Below are 21264 nucleotides of genomic sequence, written 5' to 3'. Positions count from 1 at the left end.
AAAAAGCTTATTCCAAATCCTACAAGAAAATTCAGAGTGCAAAAGATGAGAAGCAGTCTCAGAATTTTTGTAACAGACCACACATATATCGGAAGAGAGAGCCTTCAAAGGTCTCCTGATTTGCAGCAAGTTATTAGTATAATTTTATTAAGCACAACCAACCGAGTGAAAGCCTTAATTTTTGGGAGAACCTTGGTAATCCAGATGATATGATAGAGTGGGAAAAAAGAATTTGAGTCAAAAATTCAAAAAAATATTTGCAAGATAACACTCCCGGTTTATCCAAAAACCAAGAGTGAACATCACTCCTCGAAGAAAGATTACTCCCGTTCAATAGAGATAACAAAGAAAATAAATCCACCAACTCCCTATCATTAAGTGGTCTCCTAAAATGGAGTTTCCAAGAAACCAGTGGGCTACTCAAATCCCCAGCAAAGAAAGATATGACTCTATTTTGCTTGGAACCCAGTTGAAAGAGGCACGGGGAATAAGTGGACAAGGATGGTTTACACAGCCAAGGGTCTTTCCAAAAACGGATACAAGAACCCCTCCCCACCTCAAGTTTAGTGTGAGGGATGAAAGAAGTATAAATCTGAGATATGGACATCCATAGACTCCCCAGAGAACAACTTAAATTAACACTGGTATCCCACCCATTCTCATCTGACCCTAACTTGCTTCTTATTACTCTATGCCAAAGGGACGATTCTTCTAGAGGGAAGCACCATAGCCATTCAGCTAAAAGAGCCGTGTTTTTAGACACCAACTTCCCTAGACTCAGTCCTCCCTTCTTTTTCCACCTACAAACCTCACCCCAACTAACTAAGCCCTGTGATCCCCCCACACCAAACCACAAAAAATCTCATAATTCTCTCAAGCTTGCTAGCAATCGACATCAGAATCTTAAAAACAGACAGGAAATCTCACAATTCTCTCAAGCTCCAACTCACTCTATCATAAGCTTTCTCGAAATCTAAATTAAAAATGAACCACCTCTTCTTATTCCTACGAACATCCCCATCACCTCATTGGACACTAGAACAGCATCCACTATTTGTCTTCCCCGCACAAACACACACTGCACTAGAAATAGTATCAACAAGCACTGCAATCAACCTATTAGCCAAAACCTTAGTGATAACTGTTGAGCTCCTAACACTTATTTACGTTCTTATTTATCTCGTTTGGTTAATTATTGAGCTCCTAACACTGTGCATGAGCTATCCAGTAATTGAAGGAAGAATGTTAATCTGAAAAAGACAACTTGCCCATACTTGTTAGATGATTGTTACAAAGAGACCTCAGTCTTGAAAGGCAGTACCTAAGAACCATTAGAGGAATCAGAGGGAAAACCAGGGCCCCTAGGAGTGGTCGGATAGAAGAGGATGCGTGTCATTAAGTCACTTAGGCCAGGTGTTGACGGTGATGATTACTCTCATAAGTTAAGTCTGGAAAAGAAGTGGGTGGAGAAGGAATCTCAAAAGTTTGCAACCACTATCAATTATTGGGGGTAAAAGAGGTCGAGGGCATGGAGGCAGTAAGATTGCTAGTTGAAGAGGTTGAGCTGAAATGTTACAGGTTTGGGGTGTCTAGTTAAACGTAATAAGATTAAGGAAATTATTTGTAGGAATTTCCCTGATGTTGTAATGGTACAAGATCCAAATTTTTAGAGGCAGTGGATAGATTTCTTATTAGAAGTGTTTTGGGTTCCACGTCTAAGGATTGGGTTTGGTTAGCTTCTACTGGTTCTTAAGGAGGCATTATTTTTATTTACAACACTACGTTTGCTTGTAAATTGGATTATTTGATAGGTTCTTTTTGTGTGCCTTTGCTTGTAAATTTGATTATTTGATAGGTTCCTTTCGTGTGCCTGTTTTCTTCGATGTCAAGAGTGATGGTGGCTTACTTCAGTTTATGGGCTTGACTGTCCTTGATGAAGGGAGTTCTTTGCAGCTATTAATGGTCTGCATTATCCTAATTGATTCTTAGGGGATATTTTAATGTGATTAGATATGCTAATGAAAAATTGGGAGGTTCTAAGATCACTTTCAGTGTGAGGGGCTTTGACTCATTTATCAGGGACTGTAATTTGAGAAAGAGATTCCTCCTTTGAATTCTCAATTCACTTGGTTTGCTGATGGTCATAGAACAGTTGCTAGTAGAATCAATAATTTTTTGTTCACTGCATATTGGAAGGATGCTATCATAGTTTATCTTTTTTTGATAACAAAAGAAGATATCTTTGATAGATAAAGAATTTACAAGAGGGAAAATGAGATATCTCCCGAGACAAACTGAGACACTCCATGACTAAACAAATAAAAGTACCCAAGAAGAAATAGATTATCAATTCAGCATGTTCCTCGAATCTCTTTGAAACTCCTGGAATCTTGCCTCATTAAGAAATCCATAATCGACACCACAAAGAGTCCAAGTACTTCATTTTTTTCCCAATCCAGCATCTAGTTCAGTTTTTTGCCAGAAAATATCCAAGTATTACGTTCCATCCATAAACCCCATAATACTGTGAAAAAGCCACACTCCCATAAAGTTTCCCTTTCCTTCTTTCTACCAAGGCCTGTGAAGGATACCTCTAAAAAAATCTTCCACCAAAGGAGGACAAACCCAGCTTTCTCCCATAATGCCACAAAGCATATTCCATATACTCCAAGCAAATTCACATTGCAAAAGAAGGTGAGAAGCTGTCTCAGAGTTCTCGTAACAAAGCACACATACATGGGGAGAGAGAGCCTTCATAGATCTCCTAATTTGCAACAAGTATTAGTATTTATCTTATTAAGCACAACCAACCAATTGAAAGCCTTTATTTTAACCTTAGCCTTCCAAATAGTATAGTATAGCAGGAAAGAGAGTTGGAACGAATCAAAAATTCAAAAAAGATTTGCAAGAAAACAGTCCTTATGGGTCCAAAGACCAAGAACAAATGTCCCTCCTCGAAGAAAGGTCACTCCCACTCAATAATGATAACAAAGATGACAATTCCACCACCTCCCTATCGTTGAGAGGTCTCCTAAAAGGAAGATTACAGGAAATCAAAGGACTGCTCAAGTCACCAACAAAAAAGAAATGGCTATATTTTGCTCAAAACTAAGATGAATGAGATGAGGGAAAGAAGTGGAAAATGGTGCTTTTCCCGGCCAAGAGTTTTTCCAAAAACGAATATAAGAACCCCTCCCCACCTCAATTTTTAGTGTGAGGGGTGAAAAAAGGATAGATATAAGAAATGGACCTCCAAAGACTCCTCAAAGAGCATCTTAAAATAGCATTGGTATTCCACCTACTCTCATCCATTCCAAACTTACTTCTTATTACTTTATGCTAGAGGGACAATTCTTCTAGAGGGAAGGACCATAGCCATTTAGCTAGAAGAGCAGTGTTTTTAGACACCAGTTTACCAAAACCCAAACCCCTCTCCTTTTTAGATCTACAAACCTCATCGCAACTCACTAGATGGTCCCTATGACTCCCACCTCCAGACCACAAAAATTATCTCATTATCCTCTCAAGCTTGCTAGCAATACCCATTGAAATTTTAAAAACAAATAGGAAATATAATGGGATACTAGCAAGACAAGCCTGAATCAAAGTAGTTCTACCCCCAAGAGAGAAGAGAGCTCCCTTCCAACCATCTAATCTCTTCGTCACCTTTTCACTACCCGGTTCCAAAAATCTATAGCTCTAAGGTTACCCTTCAAAGGGACACCTAAGTAAGTTAAGGCCAATCCAAGATACCATACCCACTTCATTATCCCGCTCCCCAACACAATCAACTAGAACATTCATAGCCGCCAAATCACTCTTCCCCATATTAATTTTAAGCCCGGACAACCTCTTGAAAATATGAAGAATACCCAAGATTCTCCTAAAAGAAAGACTATGATCATCTTAAAAAAAGATGGTGTCGTCATCAAACTAGAGATAAGAAACCACCGCACCCTCCTTCCCCACTTCTAGGAGAATAACCAAACCCCTCTCCATTGCCCTGTACACCATCATACTCAAAACATCTACTACGAGGACAAACAAAAAAGGGGATAAGTGGTTGCTATTCATAGTTTATCTGAATAAGTGCCTGCTAGATCAGATAAGTACCCCTTGCTTATCAAGCCTAATCCAATGAATTGGGGCCCAAATCTGTTTAGATTTGAGAATATGTGGTTGACACTGACATATAATGCTCTTCAAAGCTTAGCTAAGGAAGGAGTGAGTGTGATGTGAAAGGATGGGAAGGGAAGGTTCTGTTTTATGAAGAGATTGAAGTTTGTGAGAGAAAAATTCTGAGTGTGGGGGAGGCATGTTTGTTCTTTGAATTCTTGACCAGTTCTAATTTTTTATTTCCTCCCCGTTCTATTATTTGGAATGCCAAGGTACCCCCAAAAAATTAAGGCTTTTGTTTGGTTGGTTGTGCTTAATAAAATCAATACCCATAACTTGTTGCAGATTAGGAGACCTTTGAAAGAACTTTCTCCATACATTTGTGTGCTCTGTTATAAGAACTCCAAAACAACTACTCAACTTCTTTTGCATTGTGAATTTGCTTGGAGGATTTGAAACAAGTTACTTGGTGTTTTGGGTAAGAGTTGGGCGTGTCCTGTTTTGATATAGGACTTGTTAGCTACTTCTTTGGCAAGTTTTGGAAGCGGGAAAGATAGGGCAGCATTGTGGAAATGTGGTATTTTTACAGTTTTGTGGGGCCTATGATTGGAACGTAACTGCATAATGCACATATATTTTGCTAGGGAAAAGTTAAAAATTTGGATTCTGATTTGGGAAAAGATCCTTTATATGGCCTCTTTGTGGTGTGTTGGATTTGGAATTTTTTGGAGAGTCAGCTTTCCAGAGTTACAGCAAGATTGGAAGGCTTTGCTGGGTTGATGTTCACTTTTTCTTCATTGTCTTTAGTTTTTTTAACTGATTTGTTCCAAAATTTTCTCGTGAGATGTCTTATTATCCTTTCTGTAAATTCTTTTCCTATTAATGAAATCTTCTTATGCTATCATAAAAGAAAAAAAATTTGGAATGTGGAAGTTTTCAGTGATGTGTGTAGTACAAATGAGAAGTGATATTTTGCTCAAGTAGGGGTGATGGATAGATTGAAGGTGGAAGTTCCTCCCTCGAATGAATTAGCTAGTGGAAGATTTCAATTGTCTAATGAGTTTGAGCAAGTTCTTTTTAGGGAGGAGGTGAGTTGGGGTAGAAGACTAGAATGAAATGGGTGAAGGAGAGGAACTGTAGTGCGAGGCTTTCTCCTAGGGTAGCAAGGAGTAGAAGATATTAGAGGATGATAGAGGAGTGGTTAGGCTTTCTCCTAGGGAGGCAAGGAGTAGAAGATATTAGAGGCTGATAGGGGAGTGGTTACAGGGGGCTCTAACTATGCGGATGACTACTTGTTTCTATAAGAACCTGTTTTAAGAGGAGGATAAGCATTGGGTTATGATTGGGGATTCGGATTGGTGCCCCATTTCATCAATAAAAGTGGTGTGGCTTGAAAAGCCTTTCTAGGAGGATGAGATTAGAAGAGTGGTGCTTAAGATGGATAGAATCGCCCCTGAGCTGGAAGGGTTAATGATGGTTTTCTTTCAAGATTGTTATTTTTGAAGTAAGATTTTTTTAAAATTTTAACTAGTTTTTTTGCTAAGAGAGTAGTGAGTCAATGTTATTAATCCAACCTTCATTACCGTTGTTTCTAGAAAAAAAATACAACCACCAGAGTTGAAGATTTTCAGCCTCTTGACTAATGTCTTACATAAGAGTTTGGCTAGAGTTATGATGTATGTTATTCCATAATCAAAGTGCTCTTTCTGGTGATTGTCAGATTTTAGATGCATCTTTGAGGTAAACTAGGTTGTTGAAGATGCTGTTAGGAGAAGAAAAAGTGACCTGTTTTGAAATTGGGTTTTGAAAAAACATATTATTGTCTTAACTGGAGTTTTTTCAATAAACGTTTGGACAGAAAGGGTTTTGGGATGAGGAGGAAATGAATTCAAGGTCATCTCCCTTCTGTGACATTTTTCCATCTTAGTGAATTGATAAACCAACTCCTGATTTGAGCATCTAGGTGCATTCAACAGGGAGATCCTCTATACTTTTTTTTTAATTTAAAATTTTCACAGATGCATCGAGTAGAATAATTGAAAAAGGTGTTGATAGAGGATTGTTGGAAAAGGTCAAGGACGGAAATAAGGAGTTTTCTATCTCATCTTTACAGTTTGCAGATGAAATCATTCTCTTTTTTGTCTGAAAATGTGAGTAGCTTCTCCAAAATGTTAACCATCTTGCAAGTATTTGAAAAAGCTTCAATGTTAAGAATTAATTTATTCAAGAGCAATATAGTGGGATTGGGCATTGATTCAAGTTCTCTTTCTTCCTTTCAAGGATAGTGGATTGTGTTGTGTTATGTTGGCTTTACTTATCTAAAGGTCCCTTTCTGCGGTAACCCAACTATAGGTTCCTTTTTGGAACCTGGTATCTGTGAGAATTGCTAGGAGACTAGATGTGTGGAAAGGAGCTTTTTCTACCTTAGACGTCGCATTACACTCATCCATGCTTGTCTCTCGACTCTCTATTTATATTTATAAAATTTTGTGAGGAATCACAAAAAGAGAGAGACAATTTTTCCCTCTTCATTAATGTGCTCAACTCATGATATCCTAATGCCATATATTTGGCAAGTTTTTTACCACATTTAAGGTTTGATGATTAATTTAACTAGGTGTGGTCATGCTAGTAGGGCAGCAGGGCTGGGCAAGAAAAACCAAAAAACCAAACCAAACCTCAAAATCAAACGAAACCAAATCAAAGAATCAATTTAAGGGTCTGTTTGGTATCATTGCTATTTTCTGTTTCTCCACAGTGAAGAAACAGATTATAAAAATGCATTGTTTATGTTGCCAATTTTCTTTTTCTGTTGTTGGTTTTCAATTGTTTGTCAAAAAATTGAAAGCCAGATTTTATGGTTTTCAGTTGTTTTGGCAACCTGTTGCCAGAAATTTGAATATCCAAAAATAGATTTTTTAGATTAAATTATTTATTTTATACACTTTTAAATTAAAATCAAAACTAAATGATCATCTGAATTTAAATATAATTAAAATAAAAATACACATAAATTTCAAAAAATAGTAATAAAGCCAATTACAAAATATTTTTACTATTTTTCAATTGTCATGTCCAATAAATTTTTTATTGTAAAGTAAAATTTGAAAGTAGAACAATTAAAGCAAATATAATAAATTTTATTTTCATTACAGTAACTTTTTTAATGTGTATTATTTTTTATTTTATTATTTTAATCATATTTATAATATTATTTGATTTAAAGATGAAAATGAGCATTTTTTAATTAATTTTTTGGTTTCTAGTTTCTAGTTTCTGTTTTTGATTTTTGGTTTTCATTTCTCTAATTTTTTACTATGATACCAAACAGCCCCTAACCATTTTCTCACATCAATTTCAGTTGAGAATTTTTAATTTTTTCAGTGTCAATTAGGTTTCGGTTTGGCCCATTCAATAAACACAATTAACCAAAACAAACTGATATATTATAAATATATACACTACACATTGTATACAATATTATATAACATTTTATTAATTTAAATTAAAAAAAAAAGTTGTATTGCACTGAGATTGATGCTTAAATTTTAATGATGAATATTTTAAATTTACATGTTAATTATTATGAAAGAAAAAATATTATTTTTAGTGACTTTAAAATTTTTCAATTATACTTAATGCTTCGGTTCGGTTAACCATTGATATTGGTATAAAAACCAGCTAACTGAAATTCGATTAATCATTTTAAACAGTTTGGTTTGGTTAATAGTTCAAGGGGTATGGTTCAATTAACCAAACCATGCCCACCACCACCCGTACATGCTAGCGCTAATTTAGACTCATTTTCTTTCCCAGTTTACTTCTTTACTCGGATGTTGCCCATAGTTAGCCTTTCGCTTTCTCTAGGTGGTAACCTAAGTTCATGTCATTTTGTGATCCAACAAATTAAAATTGTAGAAGAGGTTCGAAGGCTGGGCAGGCACTTTCATTCCTCTTGGTCGCCTTACTTTGTGACATAGTTTTTGTCTTCGTTTCTCTTCTTTTCCTTTGTTTAACTCATCTTTCTTTAAGACTCCTACGAAATTGGCAGCCAAGGTTGAGAAGCTGACGAGAGGTTTCTACCAGTCGCAAAGGGGGGGTTAATAGGGGAGAAGTTATTGGGATGAAAATTCACGAGTCTATGGAATAAGGTTGTTTGTTATGCAATGGGCATTAAAAAGATTCTCCCCAGCAACTGAAGACAGAGTTCCTGGAGCAATATACCAGATAGTTGGCTAAAAAACATGAGGGATTGAAGAGGGAACACTAAGAAATAAATTATGGTCCATGACAACAAAAGAGGAACTCAAAGTGGAAATTTTATTAATAAAATTCAGAGAAACTTAAATTGTGCCTCCAAGAGTGGGTTTATACAAATGTACAAAGAACCCTAAATGCTAAACCTTAAGCTCCCTCCAGAGCTTCTAATCTCAGCCCTTCATTTATTTACACCAGAACTAGGGAAAAAAGATACAAATAAAAGACCAAAAGAGATAAAAACCATTGAAAATAATAAACTGTTACAGTAGCTTGAGCCATACAACATGCCACAATAGTAATGCAAATGTTAAAATTGCCAGGGTAACATGAACAGTAAATCTTGGCCTACACAGCCATCCTTTTAGATCTGGATTCTCCTGCATCAGTTTAGGTCTTGGCAATGTAGTGTCCAAAAACATCACCTAATGTGTAAGTTCTTGTGCCATTTTTATTTAGAGTCCGATTCCCTTCGTCAATCTGGAATATATGCCTTCTAACAAATGGGTGGGATGCTGCGATTGGAATTAATATCACTCATGAAAGCCCTTGGAAATTAATTTTCCAAGACTGCACATGTATTTGCTAATTGGGTGAGATTTAAAATTGGTAAATGGTGAGGAAGCTTGATAGGAAAGACCAAATTATCGGTCCTTTCATTGTTCATATTCATTGTCAATTTGGAGTAATTTGTTTGCTGAAAAGGACAATAGGTCTGCCCTTTGATGTTGAAGTTTTTTCCCTCCGAATACCTAGGATTTCTCAAGGAGAAAAGGAGGGCAAGAAACTTCGGCATTATGCCCTCTTTCAATTGTCTGCCGTATTTGATTGAATTGAGATGCAAGAATTTAGAAATTAAAAAAAAAAAAGATTTGTTAAGACTTGAGAGAAAATAAAAAACACAAAGGAGGGCAAAATATCCTCCAAAACAAATAAAACAAAGATTACACCAAAGCAGCCCTCCCATCTTGATAGTTTTTCTTATCCTTCTCTTTGTGCTGCCATCTTCTTCTCTTAGGTAGTATTTTTTGGGAGCTTGGATTTCGAGGCTTGGATTTGGATATGTGTGGATTTGGAAGAAAATAAAATTTTGTACTACATTTGTCTAAATCCATACAAATCCAAATCCAAGGCCCAAAATTCACGCTCTCAAATGAAAGGTCAATTAATTTCTTCCCTTATGCTTGTATTTTCACTTTTTAAACCTTCACAAATGGCCTATAGGATGCAATGTAGGGAACATTTATGGAAATTGTTTTGGCCTGCTGGGTTGGTTTGTGTTCCATTTTTTGCAACCACGATTCCATCTTTTCACCTTCTTCTAAACATACTTAAATGTTTTATAGTGTCCATAGAATGCGTCCACATGCACTTTTGAGTTGTTTAAAATTTGGACAAGTGGCAAAATTTTTTAAGTATTGACTCCATTATATTGGAAGTTTATACAAGTAACAACATAGCCCAGTGACATATTAGGAGATGTTTCACATTTAAGTTGTTTACCAACAATTTAACATATATTATGATTCGAAAATTGCAACATTTCTTAATAACTTCCCAATAGTTGATGGTAAAGCACATTTCTATTCAATTTAGAATTTAATAATTTAGTTTCAAGTTTTTTTAAAAAAATTTTAACAATTTTTTACTAGTATTATTGAAGAATGGCATATGGTAGCCTCCTTCCTTACAAAATATCTTCTTCAAATGAATTCATTTTTTCACAGGCTAGCCTTATATCAAATTTTTTGAGTTGCTTCTCTTAAACCAAATTTCTAGCTGCTTCACAAGAAACCCAAGTCAAAAGCCAATGCCATGACTACTAAGCAATGAAACCTGTTGATGCAGGCAGCATGGAGGATTTTATTTTATTCTTTTTATTTATGGTATTTTTATTAGTGTTGTATCTTCAAGATTCCAGGTTATTTTTCCTTAGCAAACTAATATTTTGGCTTAATTAGGTTTTAACTTAGTTTTTTTTTTCTTCCTAGTACTGTAGGCATATAAAATGCCCTATGCATTAGGTTTTATTTAGATTTGAATTGAGAATTTACATTGTTGGACATTGATCCTGCATCAAATGCATCAGAGCGGAGTCTGACCCAACATGACTATCACTGTTATTTGACTAGGTTCGCAATTTCAACTCAAACCGCCTCAGATGTTAGTGTTTGACAGAATGTTCAGAGTTTTCACTAAAATTCGTATGGTTCCTGATTTCAAATTAAATTGTCTTGCGCCACCATTGCTCCCTCAACCATCTCTCCGCTGATCCATCTTTTACAACAGTTACTGATTTTTATTTTAAAAAAGGAAGCTGGCTACCTGAATTGAATCCCTTCGAAGCCATCAAAGATTCGAAGGGCTCATCGATTACCTACAGCATTGCTGCTAAGCCATCAATGTTCCTGAAGCCGTGCTCCACATCATTGTCGAATTCATTGTCATCATCAGCATCAAACCCTCTAAGGCAAGGCACGCCACCACCACCGAAGCTGGAACAAAGGTCCTCGTGTTTATCCAGCTACAACTCCTCAATATCCATCATCTGCCACCAATGCTCTCACCATCACTCTCAATCTCGCTCATTAGAGTTTCCATTGACATTGTCAATTAGCAGCAATCGAAGAAAAGCAGTGCCTGAAAGAGCAGTGAAGGAGCAGTCCCCCAATAAACCGTCAAAGACACAGTACCCTAATTTTCATCCCCATGTTACATAAGGATCTAACTAGTCCTCTTGAACTGGTCCAACCAGTTCAGCCTGAAACCATATCAATTCAGACCGAAAAAAAAAAAAAAAAACCCAGAAGAGAAAGATGGTGACAAAGAACCAATTCAATCCAGTCATTGACAGTGACTCAAATGTTTGAATTGAAAGAACAAGCAGCAATACAAACCCAGAAATTCCCAGGTAGCGTATCTCAATTCTCATGTAGTTTCTTACCAAAACCAAATTACCTCTAAATTTGAGCATCTCAAGTCCACTCTCTTGTCCCTAACTGATCCGACTCCAGAAGAAGAGGGAGTAGTTGAACCAGTTAGATATCCAAATGTCATTCGTATCCATAATACTTTGCCTCCTCTGACACAAACTCCTAGCAAGCCAGATTATGGAGTCAGGGTTGCTTTGCTCGAGTTCTCTGAAGAGAGCAACCTGGAGCTACTACATGATTGGTTCAACCAAATCGAAAACATTTTTAGTCACCACTGTCCATTCCAAAGAAAAGGTTGGCATGGCTGTTCTTTGTCTCAAGGGCCTCGTGTGTGCTTGGTCGCACAACTTTGGAGGCAAGCGCCAATTACTGAGTGGAACCTTCTGCAGCATACGATAAAGGAAAATTTCATTCCAACAAGATAAAAGACATTGATGCATACACACTTGACTTCCACAAATTTGTCGTCTGCCATACTTTTGATGAAGATGACATAAAAACATATCATTAAGTACCTTGGGGAACTTCGTTATGACCAATTCATTAAGCTACAATCCTATAACTTTCAATATGTGGATCACGCCACTGCCTTTGCTAGGAATGCTGAGAAAAGTGCAAGTATTGGAGGGATACTTGTAATAAAATTCCTTTTCCACCACCTGCAGCCCCTACCAAACTAAGCGTCTGATTCTAAGCATGTCGAACATTTACCAATCGGTTTCTATAACTGTGGAAAAATTACTCTTGTCGCCATTGTCTTACAAAGACTCAAGTTGGCATAGTACAGACTACTAAAGATCCAGATTTGGAGCCTGCACCTGGCGAGAACTACAATGATGATCAGATTGTGAATGCACTTAAGTATTCCGCACCCCCCCCCCCTCTGCAGGGGGGGGGGGGGGGGGCGGGTGTGAAGATGAGAAGGGTAATGTTAGCTAGAACATGTGACCAATCTAACTCACTCAAGTTCTTTTTGCCACTTGGGGAGATTGATGCAGCCACAAGGAGGATCTCATTTTTATTTTTCGCTTTTTTGTGTATGGTATTTTTATTAAGGTAATATCTTCAAGATTCTAGATTATTTTTACTTATGAAACTTGTATTTTGACTTAATTAGGTATTAATTCAGTTTATTTTGTTTCCAAGCATTGTAAGCCTATAAAAAGCCCTTCTGTATTAGGTTTTCTTTAGATAAGAATCAAGAAATAATGTTGTTGGAGGTTGATCCTGCATCACCTGTATTAGCAGTGAGACAAGATCATTGTGCTACAGGAATCATCATTGCTAGACCATAACACAAAAAACAGTGTTCCATCCATAAAATGTAAACATTCACCATAATGTGCCATTGTATTGTGTGACCCATTTTTCTCATTCTGACAGAACACAGTTGAGAGAGAGAGAGAGAGAAAGAGAGACCTGCTTCAAAAGGTTAGTTGCATTCTCAATGGGGGAAGCCCATGGGCTAGCTGATGCCTTTATTAGATAAGCCATCAAAGCTCAAACAAAGAAGAGGGTTATCAATCCCAAAACAGTGTCATCCCACAACCACCAGCAATATAATGAAATGCAAGCAACATAATCTGACTACATTAAATTTGGACCACATGGTGGGATCACTCAAGGTTAGATTCACGAAGCCAATACCAACAACAACATGCATTTGCAGATAAGATTCATAAATATACTCAAGGTACGGACAAGATAAGACTTTCCATGGGTTTGATTGATAAGTAAAAAGCATATTTAATGAAGACATTTTTTTTTGGAAGAAGGTAATATTTAATGAAAATTTTTAAAAAGCAGTAGTTCAAAACAAAAGAAAAACCGACTCATTTTGCAACACAAAGGTAGATAAAAAAGGAATACAATGAGTTTCTACCAAACACTAAATGTGTCTCTTGACTATTTAGTTGTAGCAAGTCATCAAAGCCCTAGAATACCTTTTAACAGGCAGTCTACATCAGAATTGCCAATCCATGACTTGAATGATAGTGACATGGACAACCTTTCCTTGAATTTTGATGATAGGATGCTAAGAACATTCTTTCTTGCGACAGCTACAGAGTGGCCCTTTACACTCCATTCAACTATGCACACACACACACACCCCAAAAAAAAATAACTAAAGTTAACAAGAGGAAAATCTATGAGCAAGAAAATATAAAATCCCACATTGCTGATATATATATAAAGACAGTGTAATTCATAAAATAACAAAATAAGACAGTTTTCAATGTTTAAAAAAAAATGAGAAGCCCAACTGAGTGGTTCCACCTTTAATAAAATAACAACAAAAGCAACTAAAAATAAAAAAAACAAAAAATCTTTGCGTTCCACTAAGCAATAGGTAAGTATATTGACACCACTTTGCTCAATTTAGGACGAAATCATCCCATGTTGGACAGCAGTCAAGTCCTTTCTAACACAACCCATGTTATTCCAGGTTTATCTCCCCATCATGAAACCTCTAAAATCAATTAAACCACTTTTTCACCATGCAATCTAGTCCACTTTGCAAGGACCCTAGCATCTTTTTGATACAAAAAGAAGGGAGTTCATCAAAGAAGAATGTGCAAAAAGGAGAATATAAGATCCCTGTATGGAATAAAAGATGACAACAAAATAAAAAACAAAATCAAGATAACAACTTCCCTTACCATCTTAACCACTATTCCGCTGCATTATCTTTTCCCTTTGCTACTTCTAGCTACCACTAACTGCTCATCCTTAAATTCTCATTTCAATTACACTTTCATACACAATTTTTTTGGATAAAATAAAATATGTTAAGAAAATAAAGAAGACTATAAATACTGATGGACACAGGAGCCCCAAGTAAGAAGAAAAGCAAAAGAAAGAACTAAAAAAATAACAAATCCCACTAGTCTCTTTGCACACAACCAGCCACACTCCTCTAAACAAACCAAGGCAGAGCACCAGAATGAAGCAAGAAAAAGAATCTGACTCAACACTAAATCTGTAGACAACACCCACACATTGAAGAATCTAGTATTTCCAAATAGACCAAATCACAACAAAAGAAGCGCCTTCATAAAGAATCTTCCTCTCCTTCCCAAACCAAAACCCTTAAAACTTCTAAATGAAAAATAAAAAATAAAAACAAAAAAACAAAACAAAACAAAGTGCATATCAAATACTACCCAGAAACACCAAAAATTCTGCTTCAAATTCACCAAATAAATATAACAATGTAGAAACAGATGTGTTGAACCACTTTGGAAACAAAGGCACACACATCAGGGGATATACTTTTAAGAGTCTTCAACCCAGAGCAGATTTTTGGTATTAATTATGTGAAGTGCAGAACCTGATCTTGGAAGGGGTATTCTTCAATTTCCAACCGGGAAACACAAAAGAAACTGAGCACCACTTGAATCACAGTTAAGATGATCAAAAAATGAGAGATATGCCTGGAAGTTGACCCTAGTTCCAAAGCCTAGACCACAGTATCTTCTCCAGAAGACAGACAAAAATAATCAAGCATCCCTAACAACTGAACAAGATAAGTTGCTTACCTCCTTTACAAATTTCGTCTACAGTAAAATTGTCAGGGGACAATACCCCCATCATAAGACAAGAAGCAATTTTTCTTTATTCTGTTCTCTCCTTCTTGTTTTTGTTTTCTCACCAACCAAATAGATCCCCTCTATGAACTTCCTTTCTTTCCTTTCTTTTCCTTTCTTTTCTCCGAAAGACCCAAACAAATTCAAGGATTCTTGTTTCTTTAGCTCTAAAATCATGAAGAAGCAATAAAGATTTTGAGTTGAGAAATCTTGTTTCTTCAATATTCTGGGATTTTGAATCTTGAATTTAGATTGAAGAATTCTTGCAATCCCTCGTTGCTTAAATATTCTTCGATTGATTTTCATCAACAGCATCAAATTTCTTGTGGCAAAGGGCACCTACTGTAGTATTTTCAAGCGATTGTGATTTCCTTTTTAGTTTCTATCGCCGGTGAGATCTTCTCCTCCCATGTTATTTCTTTTCTTATTACCCTATAAAAATTTCTAATAGTTGATTAGTAGTGGAGATTTTGTGTTTACGATTTGTAGGCTTAGTATATGCATTTTTTTTTTTTAGTGTTTTTCATTTGCAAGTTTTGGAATATACAAAATTTTTCAAAAAGTAGTAGTTTTTTAAAAGGCGAAGGCGTAAGGCGAGGCGTTCTACCCTCTGCGAGGCGAGGCGTAAGCCTTAAGGTGTTGAGGTGTAAGCAGTTTGGGACTATATTTTTAAAAATAATTAATAAATAAAATCAATTTATATATAATAAAAAATGTGAAAAATTTTAAAATAATAGAGAAAAATATAAAAACATAATTTTTAAATATCATATAGGCCAATTTTAAGTTTTAACTAACAAACACAAACAATATATGTTAAAAAAAAATAAGCCTGGGCCATGAGAAAAAAGCCAAATTAAAAATGTCTCAAGATTTCAATTTCTAAAAGCCAGTTGCAGCCAGCGCAGAGAGTACGAGAGGGTCTCGGAGAGAGGCGAGAGACTGCAGAGGGTCGCTGCAGAGAGACGACAGCTCCGGAGGGTTCGTCGAAGGGAAAAAATACGTCAGAAGGAGTCGTCGGAGGCAGATCAGAGTTTGGAAGGGAACGTCCACTCGTCTTGTCGGAGAGAGACGAGAAGCTTGGAGGAATCGTTGGAAGCAGCCGTCGAGTCGTCGGAGAGAGAGGAGGTGCTGGAGGAATCGTCGGAGAGAGAGCAGAGGCTATCTTCGAGGAGAAGACTCACCGACTTCGTCGTCGAAAGAGCAAAAGGGAAGAAGATTCATGGGAGAGAGGGAGGAAAGGGTTTTAGATGTTCTAGGTTTTCTTTTTTAATTTATGCTTTAAACTGAGAAGCCGAAAATGTGTACGCCTTGAGATTTGAGGAGTAACAGGCGAGCATTTACATGAGAGGTGTATGCCCTCTCCCCTAAGGCGTACGCCTTTCGGGATTTACGCATTTCTACCTACGCCTTAGTGCGTTTTAGGCCCAAATTGCCACAAGGCGCACCTCAATAACACCTTTTAAAACACTGAAAAGTACTATTGCATGGTTTTTTTTAATTGTAGTCTAGCTTGATTCACATCAAAATTGTATGCTTTAATTTTTTTTTTTAATGCATTTGTATTAAAAATAGTGTGCGTGGTTTCTACTAGTTGTAGGTGTGATTTTGAAAACTATCTATGTGAAAAGAAAAAGAAAAAAAAAAAAAAGGCAAACGTGTACTCTGCCTATGCGACACAAATTATTTGTACATACAGCCGGTCCCAAGCCCGCATAAAGGAGCAAGGTTGTGTTAGGTAGCTGACAACCAACGTAAAACTTTGTCAGATCTTATTATCATGAATTCTTACCAAATTCAACTAGGTCAAGGGAATAGACCGGGCAATATGAAAGGGTGAGGATAAATAAGTTAGCACAAGAAACTAAGATTAGATTAACAACTTGGAATATAGGAACTCTTACGGGAAAAGTATGGAAATAGTGGAAATAATGTTTAGAAGGAAAATTAACTTAATCTACCTTCAAGAGACGAAATGGATAGGAAAGAAAGCTCGAGAAATTGAAAAATCAAGATTTAAACTTTGGTACTGATATAGAGAAACATAAAAACTGGGAGGGTATTATTGTAGACAAAGACCTAAAAGATAATGTAGTAGATGTTAAAAGAAGGAGAAAAAGATATTTATAAACTTGCTAGAGCTAGAGAAAGAAAATGCGAAGATTTAGGTGATGTAAAATGCATAAAGGACGAGATAATAATGTCTTAATTAGAGAAGATATAAAAGAGAGGTGGCAGAGATACTTGGATAAGTTGTTTAATGAAAACCAAAATGAAAGATTGAACTTTGAAGTGACAAATGAGGAGAAGACTAAAAATAGAATATTTATCGCAAAATTAGACTCCTTGAAGTTGAGGTGACATTAAAAAAGATGAAAAGTGGGAAAACTATAAGACCAAATAAAATACCAATTGAAGTTTGGAAATGTTTAGGAGATAAACGAATTATTTGGTTAACAGATGTATTCAACACTATTATAAAAACCAAGAAAATGCTAAAAGAATGGAGGAAAAGTACATTAGTACCTGTGTACAAAAACAAGAGTGATATTCAAAATTGTAACAACTATCGTTGAATTAAGATTATGAATCATACAATGAAATTATGGGAAAGGATAATTGAACATAGAATAAGATTAAAAACGATGATTTCAAAAAATCAACTTGGTTTTATGCCTGGGAGATCAACAACAGAAGCTATTTATCTTTTAAGAAGTTTAATGGAAAAGTTTTGGGCAAAGAAGAGGGATTTGCATATGGTTTTTATTGATCGAGAGAAAGCTTATGATAAAGTACCTAGAGAAGTTTATTGGTGGGTCTTAGAAAAGAAGGGGGTTTGTAATAGATAGGAGGTCATTAAGAGTACGTATGATAGAGTAGTGACTAGTGTTAGGACTGTAGGAGATGAATCTAGAGATTTTCCAATCACAATAGGTGTACATCAAAGTTCTACTTTGAGTCCTCATCTTTTTACTTTAGTAATTGATGAACTAACTAAGAATATCCAAAATGAGATCCCTTGGTATATGTTGTTTGCAGATGATATCGTGTTAATCGAGAATAGTAGGAGCAAAGTGGAATCTAAGCTAGAACTTTGGAGAGCCACATTAGAGTCTAAAGGGTTCAGGATAAGTAGGAATAAGATAGAATATATGAAATGTAATTTCAGCAATGCAAGGAGTAACAATAAAAAGAAGATTAAACTTGATAATCAAGAGATTTATAACACTAATAGATTTAGATATCTTGGATCTGTTATGCAAGCTGAAGGGGAAATTGAAGAAGATGTAGTACATAGAATTAAAATAGGTTGGGTAAAAGGGAGCGCGTCAGGTGTGTTGTGTGATCATAAAATACCCTTAAAATTAAAAGGAATATGTACAAAAAATAAAATTTGTTGAGATGCAAATGTTAAGGTGGATGAGTGGTTTAACATTAAAAGATAAAGTATGAAATGAATATATACGTAATAATTTAGGCATAGCACCGGTTGAAAACAAGATAAGGGAGGGGCAGCTTAGATGGTTTGGGCATTTGAAACGTAGGCCTAGTAGAGTACCTATAAGGAAGAGTGAGTTAGTTATTGTGTCCAGCATGAAAAGAAGTAGGGGTAGGCCCAAAATAACTTGGAATGAGATAGTGGGGAAGGATTTAATAGCCCTTAATCTAACAGAGGAAAATGCTCTTGATCGGGTGAATTGGGGAAAAGGATTCATATAGCCAGCCCCACCTAGTGGGACTTAAGGCTTGTTGTTGATGTTGCTGTTGTTGTTGTTGTATAAGAGCAGAAGCAAAAATGGGAACAATACAACAACTGCATAAGCAATAAAGCCATCGACAATGCAAAACTCCCAAATCTCTCTTGTGCCAACATGAAATCTCACCAAAAGGTAAATATGGGCGCTAACAGCTGCCACAGTATTCCAACCATTCAGTTGGACTCCATATTAACTGTAAATCACCTTCTAGCAAAAGATTCAGGTTCTAAAGAATTTTTTTTTATATATAGCAAAAGAAGAGATTTCATTGATAGATTACACCAATCTCACTGAACATTCAAAAAGCTCACTCCATTGAAATACCCACAACCAAGTTACACACCACAACGATGACATGTAGAGAATCTTTTCCCAAACCAGCAAATGATTCAACTTCTTCCCTGAAAAGATATGTGCATTATGTTCCAACCATGAACCCTACAAGACCGCAAAAAAACAAAAAACAAAAACAAAACCACAACATTTTCATATCGCAGCACTGTCCACCCAAAATAAAATAGCTAAAAATTACTCCACCAATTCAGGACAAACCCAGTATTCTCTGCAAACGCCAAATAACTTGTCCCATACTCTCTAGGCAAAACCACAAAGCAGAAAGAGAGATAAAATGCTGTCTCTAAATTTTTATAGCGAAGCACAAACATTTGGAATAGAATAAAGAGGAAAAGAAGAATTAGATTGGGACAAGAACTCACCTAATGATTTACAAGGATATACCCCTGAATGTTCCATAGACCATGAACAAACATCCATTCCCAAAGAAAGTTGACAATTATTCAGCAAAATCAACGAGGAGAGCTCAACCAACTCCATATGATTAAGAAATCTCCTAAAATGAAAATCTCAAGAAGCCAAAGGACTAACCGAATCAACAACAAATAAGTAAAGAACACTATTCTGCCCTGAGCTCAAACAGAAAAGACAAGGAAAAAAGGTGGATAAAGCAGCATTCCCCAACCACAGATCTTTGCAAAAATGAATCCAAGAACCCCTTCCCACGACAAATTTAGTGTAAGGAATGAATAAAGGATAAAACTGAAAAATAGAACTCTATGGATTCTCTGAAGAACATCTAAAATTAACATTGGTATCCCACCCATTCTCACCCAACCCAAACTTGCTTCAAATGACTCTATGCCAAAGGGGAAAACGGCACAGCCATTTAGCTAAGAGGGTACTATTTTTAGACACCAACTTCCCAAGACCAAACCCATCCTCCAATTTTGACCTGCACACCATATCCCAACTCCCAACTCCCAACTCACTGAATAATCCTTATGACCCCCGACTCCAGAGCACAAGATATCTCTCATAATTTTCTCAATCTTAATAGAAACCCCCACAGGAATCTTAAATTTTAACAAGTAAAACGGAGTACTAGGTTGACAAGCCTGAATAAGAGTAATTCTAACCCCAAGAGAGAAAAGAGCCCCCTTCCAACAATCTAAATGCTTCCTCGCCCTTTCCACTACCAGATTCCAAAAATTCAAAGAACTAGGATTACCCCCCCCCCCCCCCCAATGCAACAAGAGGACCACTCCCTAGCACGCTTATCGAGCACATTAATAGTAGCTAAGTCTATTTCCCCCGCTGCCAAACCTCTCAAAAACATGAAGAATACCCAAGATTCCCCTGAAAGAAGACCCATGGTCATCTAAAAAGAAAATGGGGTCATCAGCAAACTGAAGGTGTGAGACCACCACTCCCACTCTCCTCACAGCCAGCCCTATCCACCATTCTACTCAAAATATCAGCCACTAAGACACAAAAAGGAGGAATGCAAATTGGAGTGCAGCATTATCATGGTTGTTTTAGCTGGTTTCCTGGAAGACGTTTTGTCCCCCACATATTGTACTTATGTTTAGCTTTATTTAATAAAGACTTTTATTTTATCAAAAAAAAAGTGTACAAACATTTTGTTTGCATGTCCTTGCTTTTTTATTGCTTTTGCCAATACAAAAATAGCCTTATACCAGAGTAGCCAAAGTAAATTTTTTTATAAACACAGAAATTTTATTAGAATATAGCAGAATGTACAGCAAAAAAAAACATAAGAGAAGTAAAGAAAAAGGAAAAAATAGAGGGAATAAAAAATCCTACCTTTACATCAAAAGAAAATAATTACAAAGATCACAGTCTAAGCCCAAAAACTAAACTCAATGCAGTAGAGCCAACCAATCCCACTGCAGGTATTCCAAAGAAACATGACGAAAGAACCCATTTGCCATCATACAGCAACGCAAGTTAAACCACTCTACTCCAAAAAAAATTATTAGAAACAGCTGCACCTTTGAATATTATAGTGTCCCTCTCCAACCAAAGAGGCAAAGACACCAAAGAATGGCCATAACAGTGCATCACCATAAAGCTTTCCTATCTTTCTCTTTACCAAAACTTCTAAATGTGATGGTGCAAAAAGCCTTCAATGTGGAAGGGCAAACCCAGTTTTCACCAAATATACCATATAGCTTATTCCAAATAACCAATGTGAAAGGGCAATGAAGAAACAAATTGCCCAAGCCTCTCCACTCCTGAAACAGAGAACACGTATATTCAGTGACAGGGCTTTATTAGGTCTTCTCCTCTGAAGCA

General features: G+C 36.4%; 1 protein-coding gene across 1 annotated transcript in view; it reads right to left on the bottom strand.

The window, feature by feature from the left end:
• LOC131160230 (nuclear pore complex protein NUP214) overlaps nucleotides 1–21264 on the bottom strand; it is a 96692-nt gene that overhangs the window by 60231 nt on the left and 15197 nt on the right. The window contains exon 4 of the mRNA XM_058115670.1: nucleotides 13250–13396. Within this exon, the coding sequence (XP_057971653.1) occupies nucleotides 13250–13396 (147 nt within the window). The remainder of the gene's footprint in view (nucleotides 1–13249; nucleotides 13397–21264) is intronic.

The sequence above is a fragment of the Malania oleifera genome, chromosome 7, assembly GCF_029873635.1.
Source record: "Malania oleifera isolate guangnan ecotype guangnan chromosome 7, ASM2987363v1, whole genome shotgun sequence".
NCBI lineage: Eukaryota > Viridiplantae > Streptophyta > Magnoliopsida > Santalales > Ximeniaceae > Malania > Malania oleifera.
Note: the sequence above shows the minus strand (reverse complement) of the source record. Positions and strands in the feature narration are given on the sequence as shown.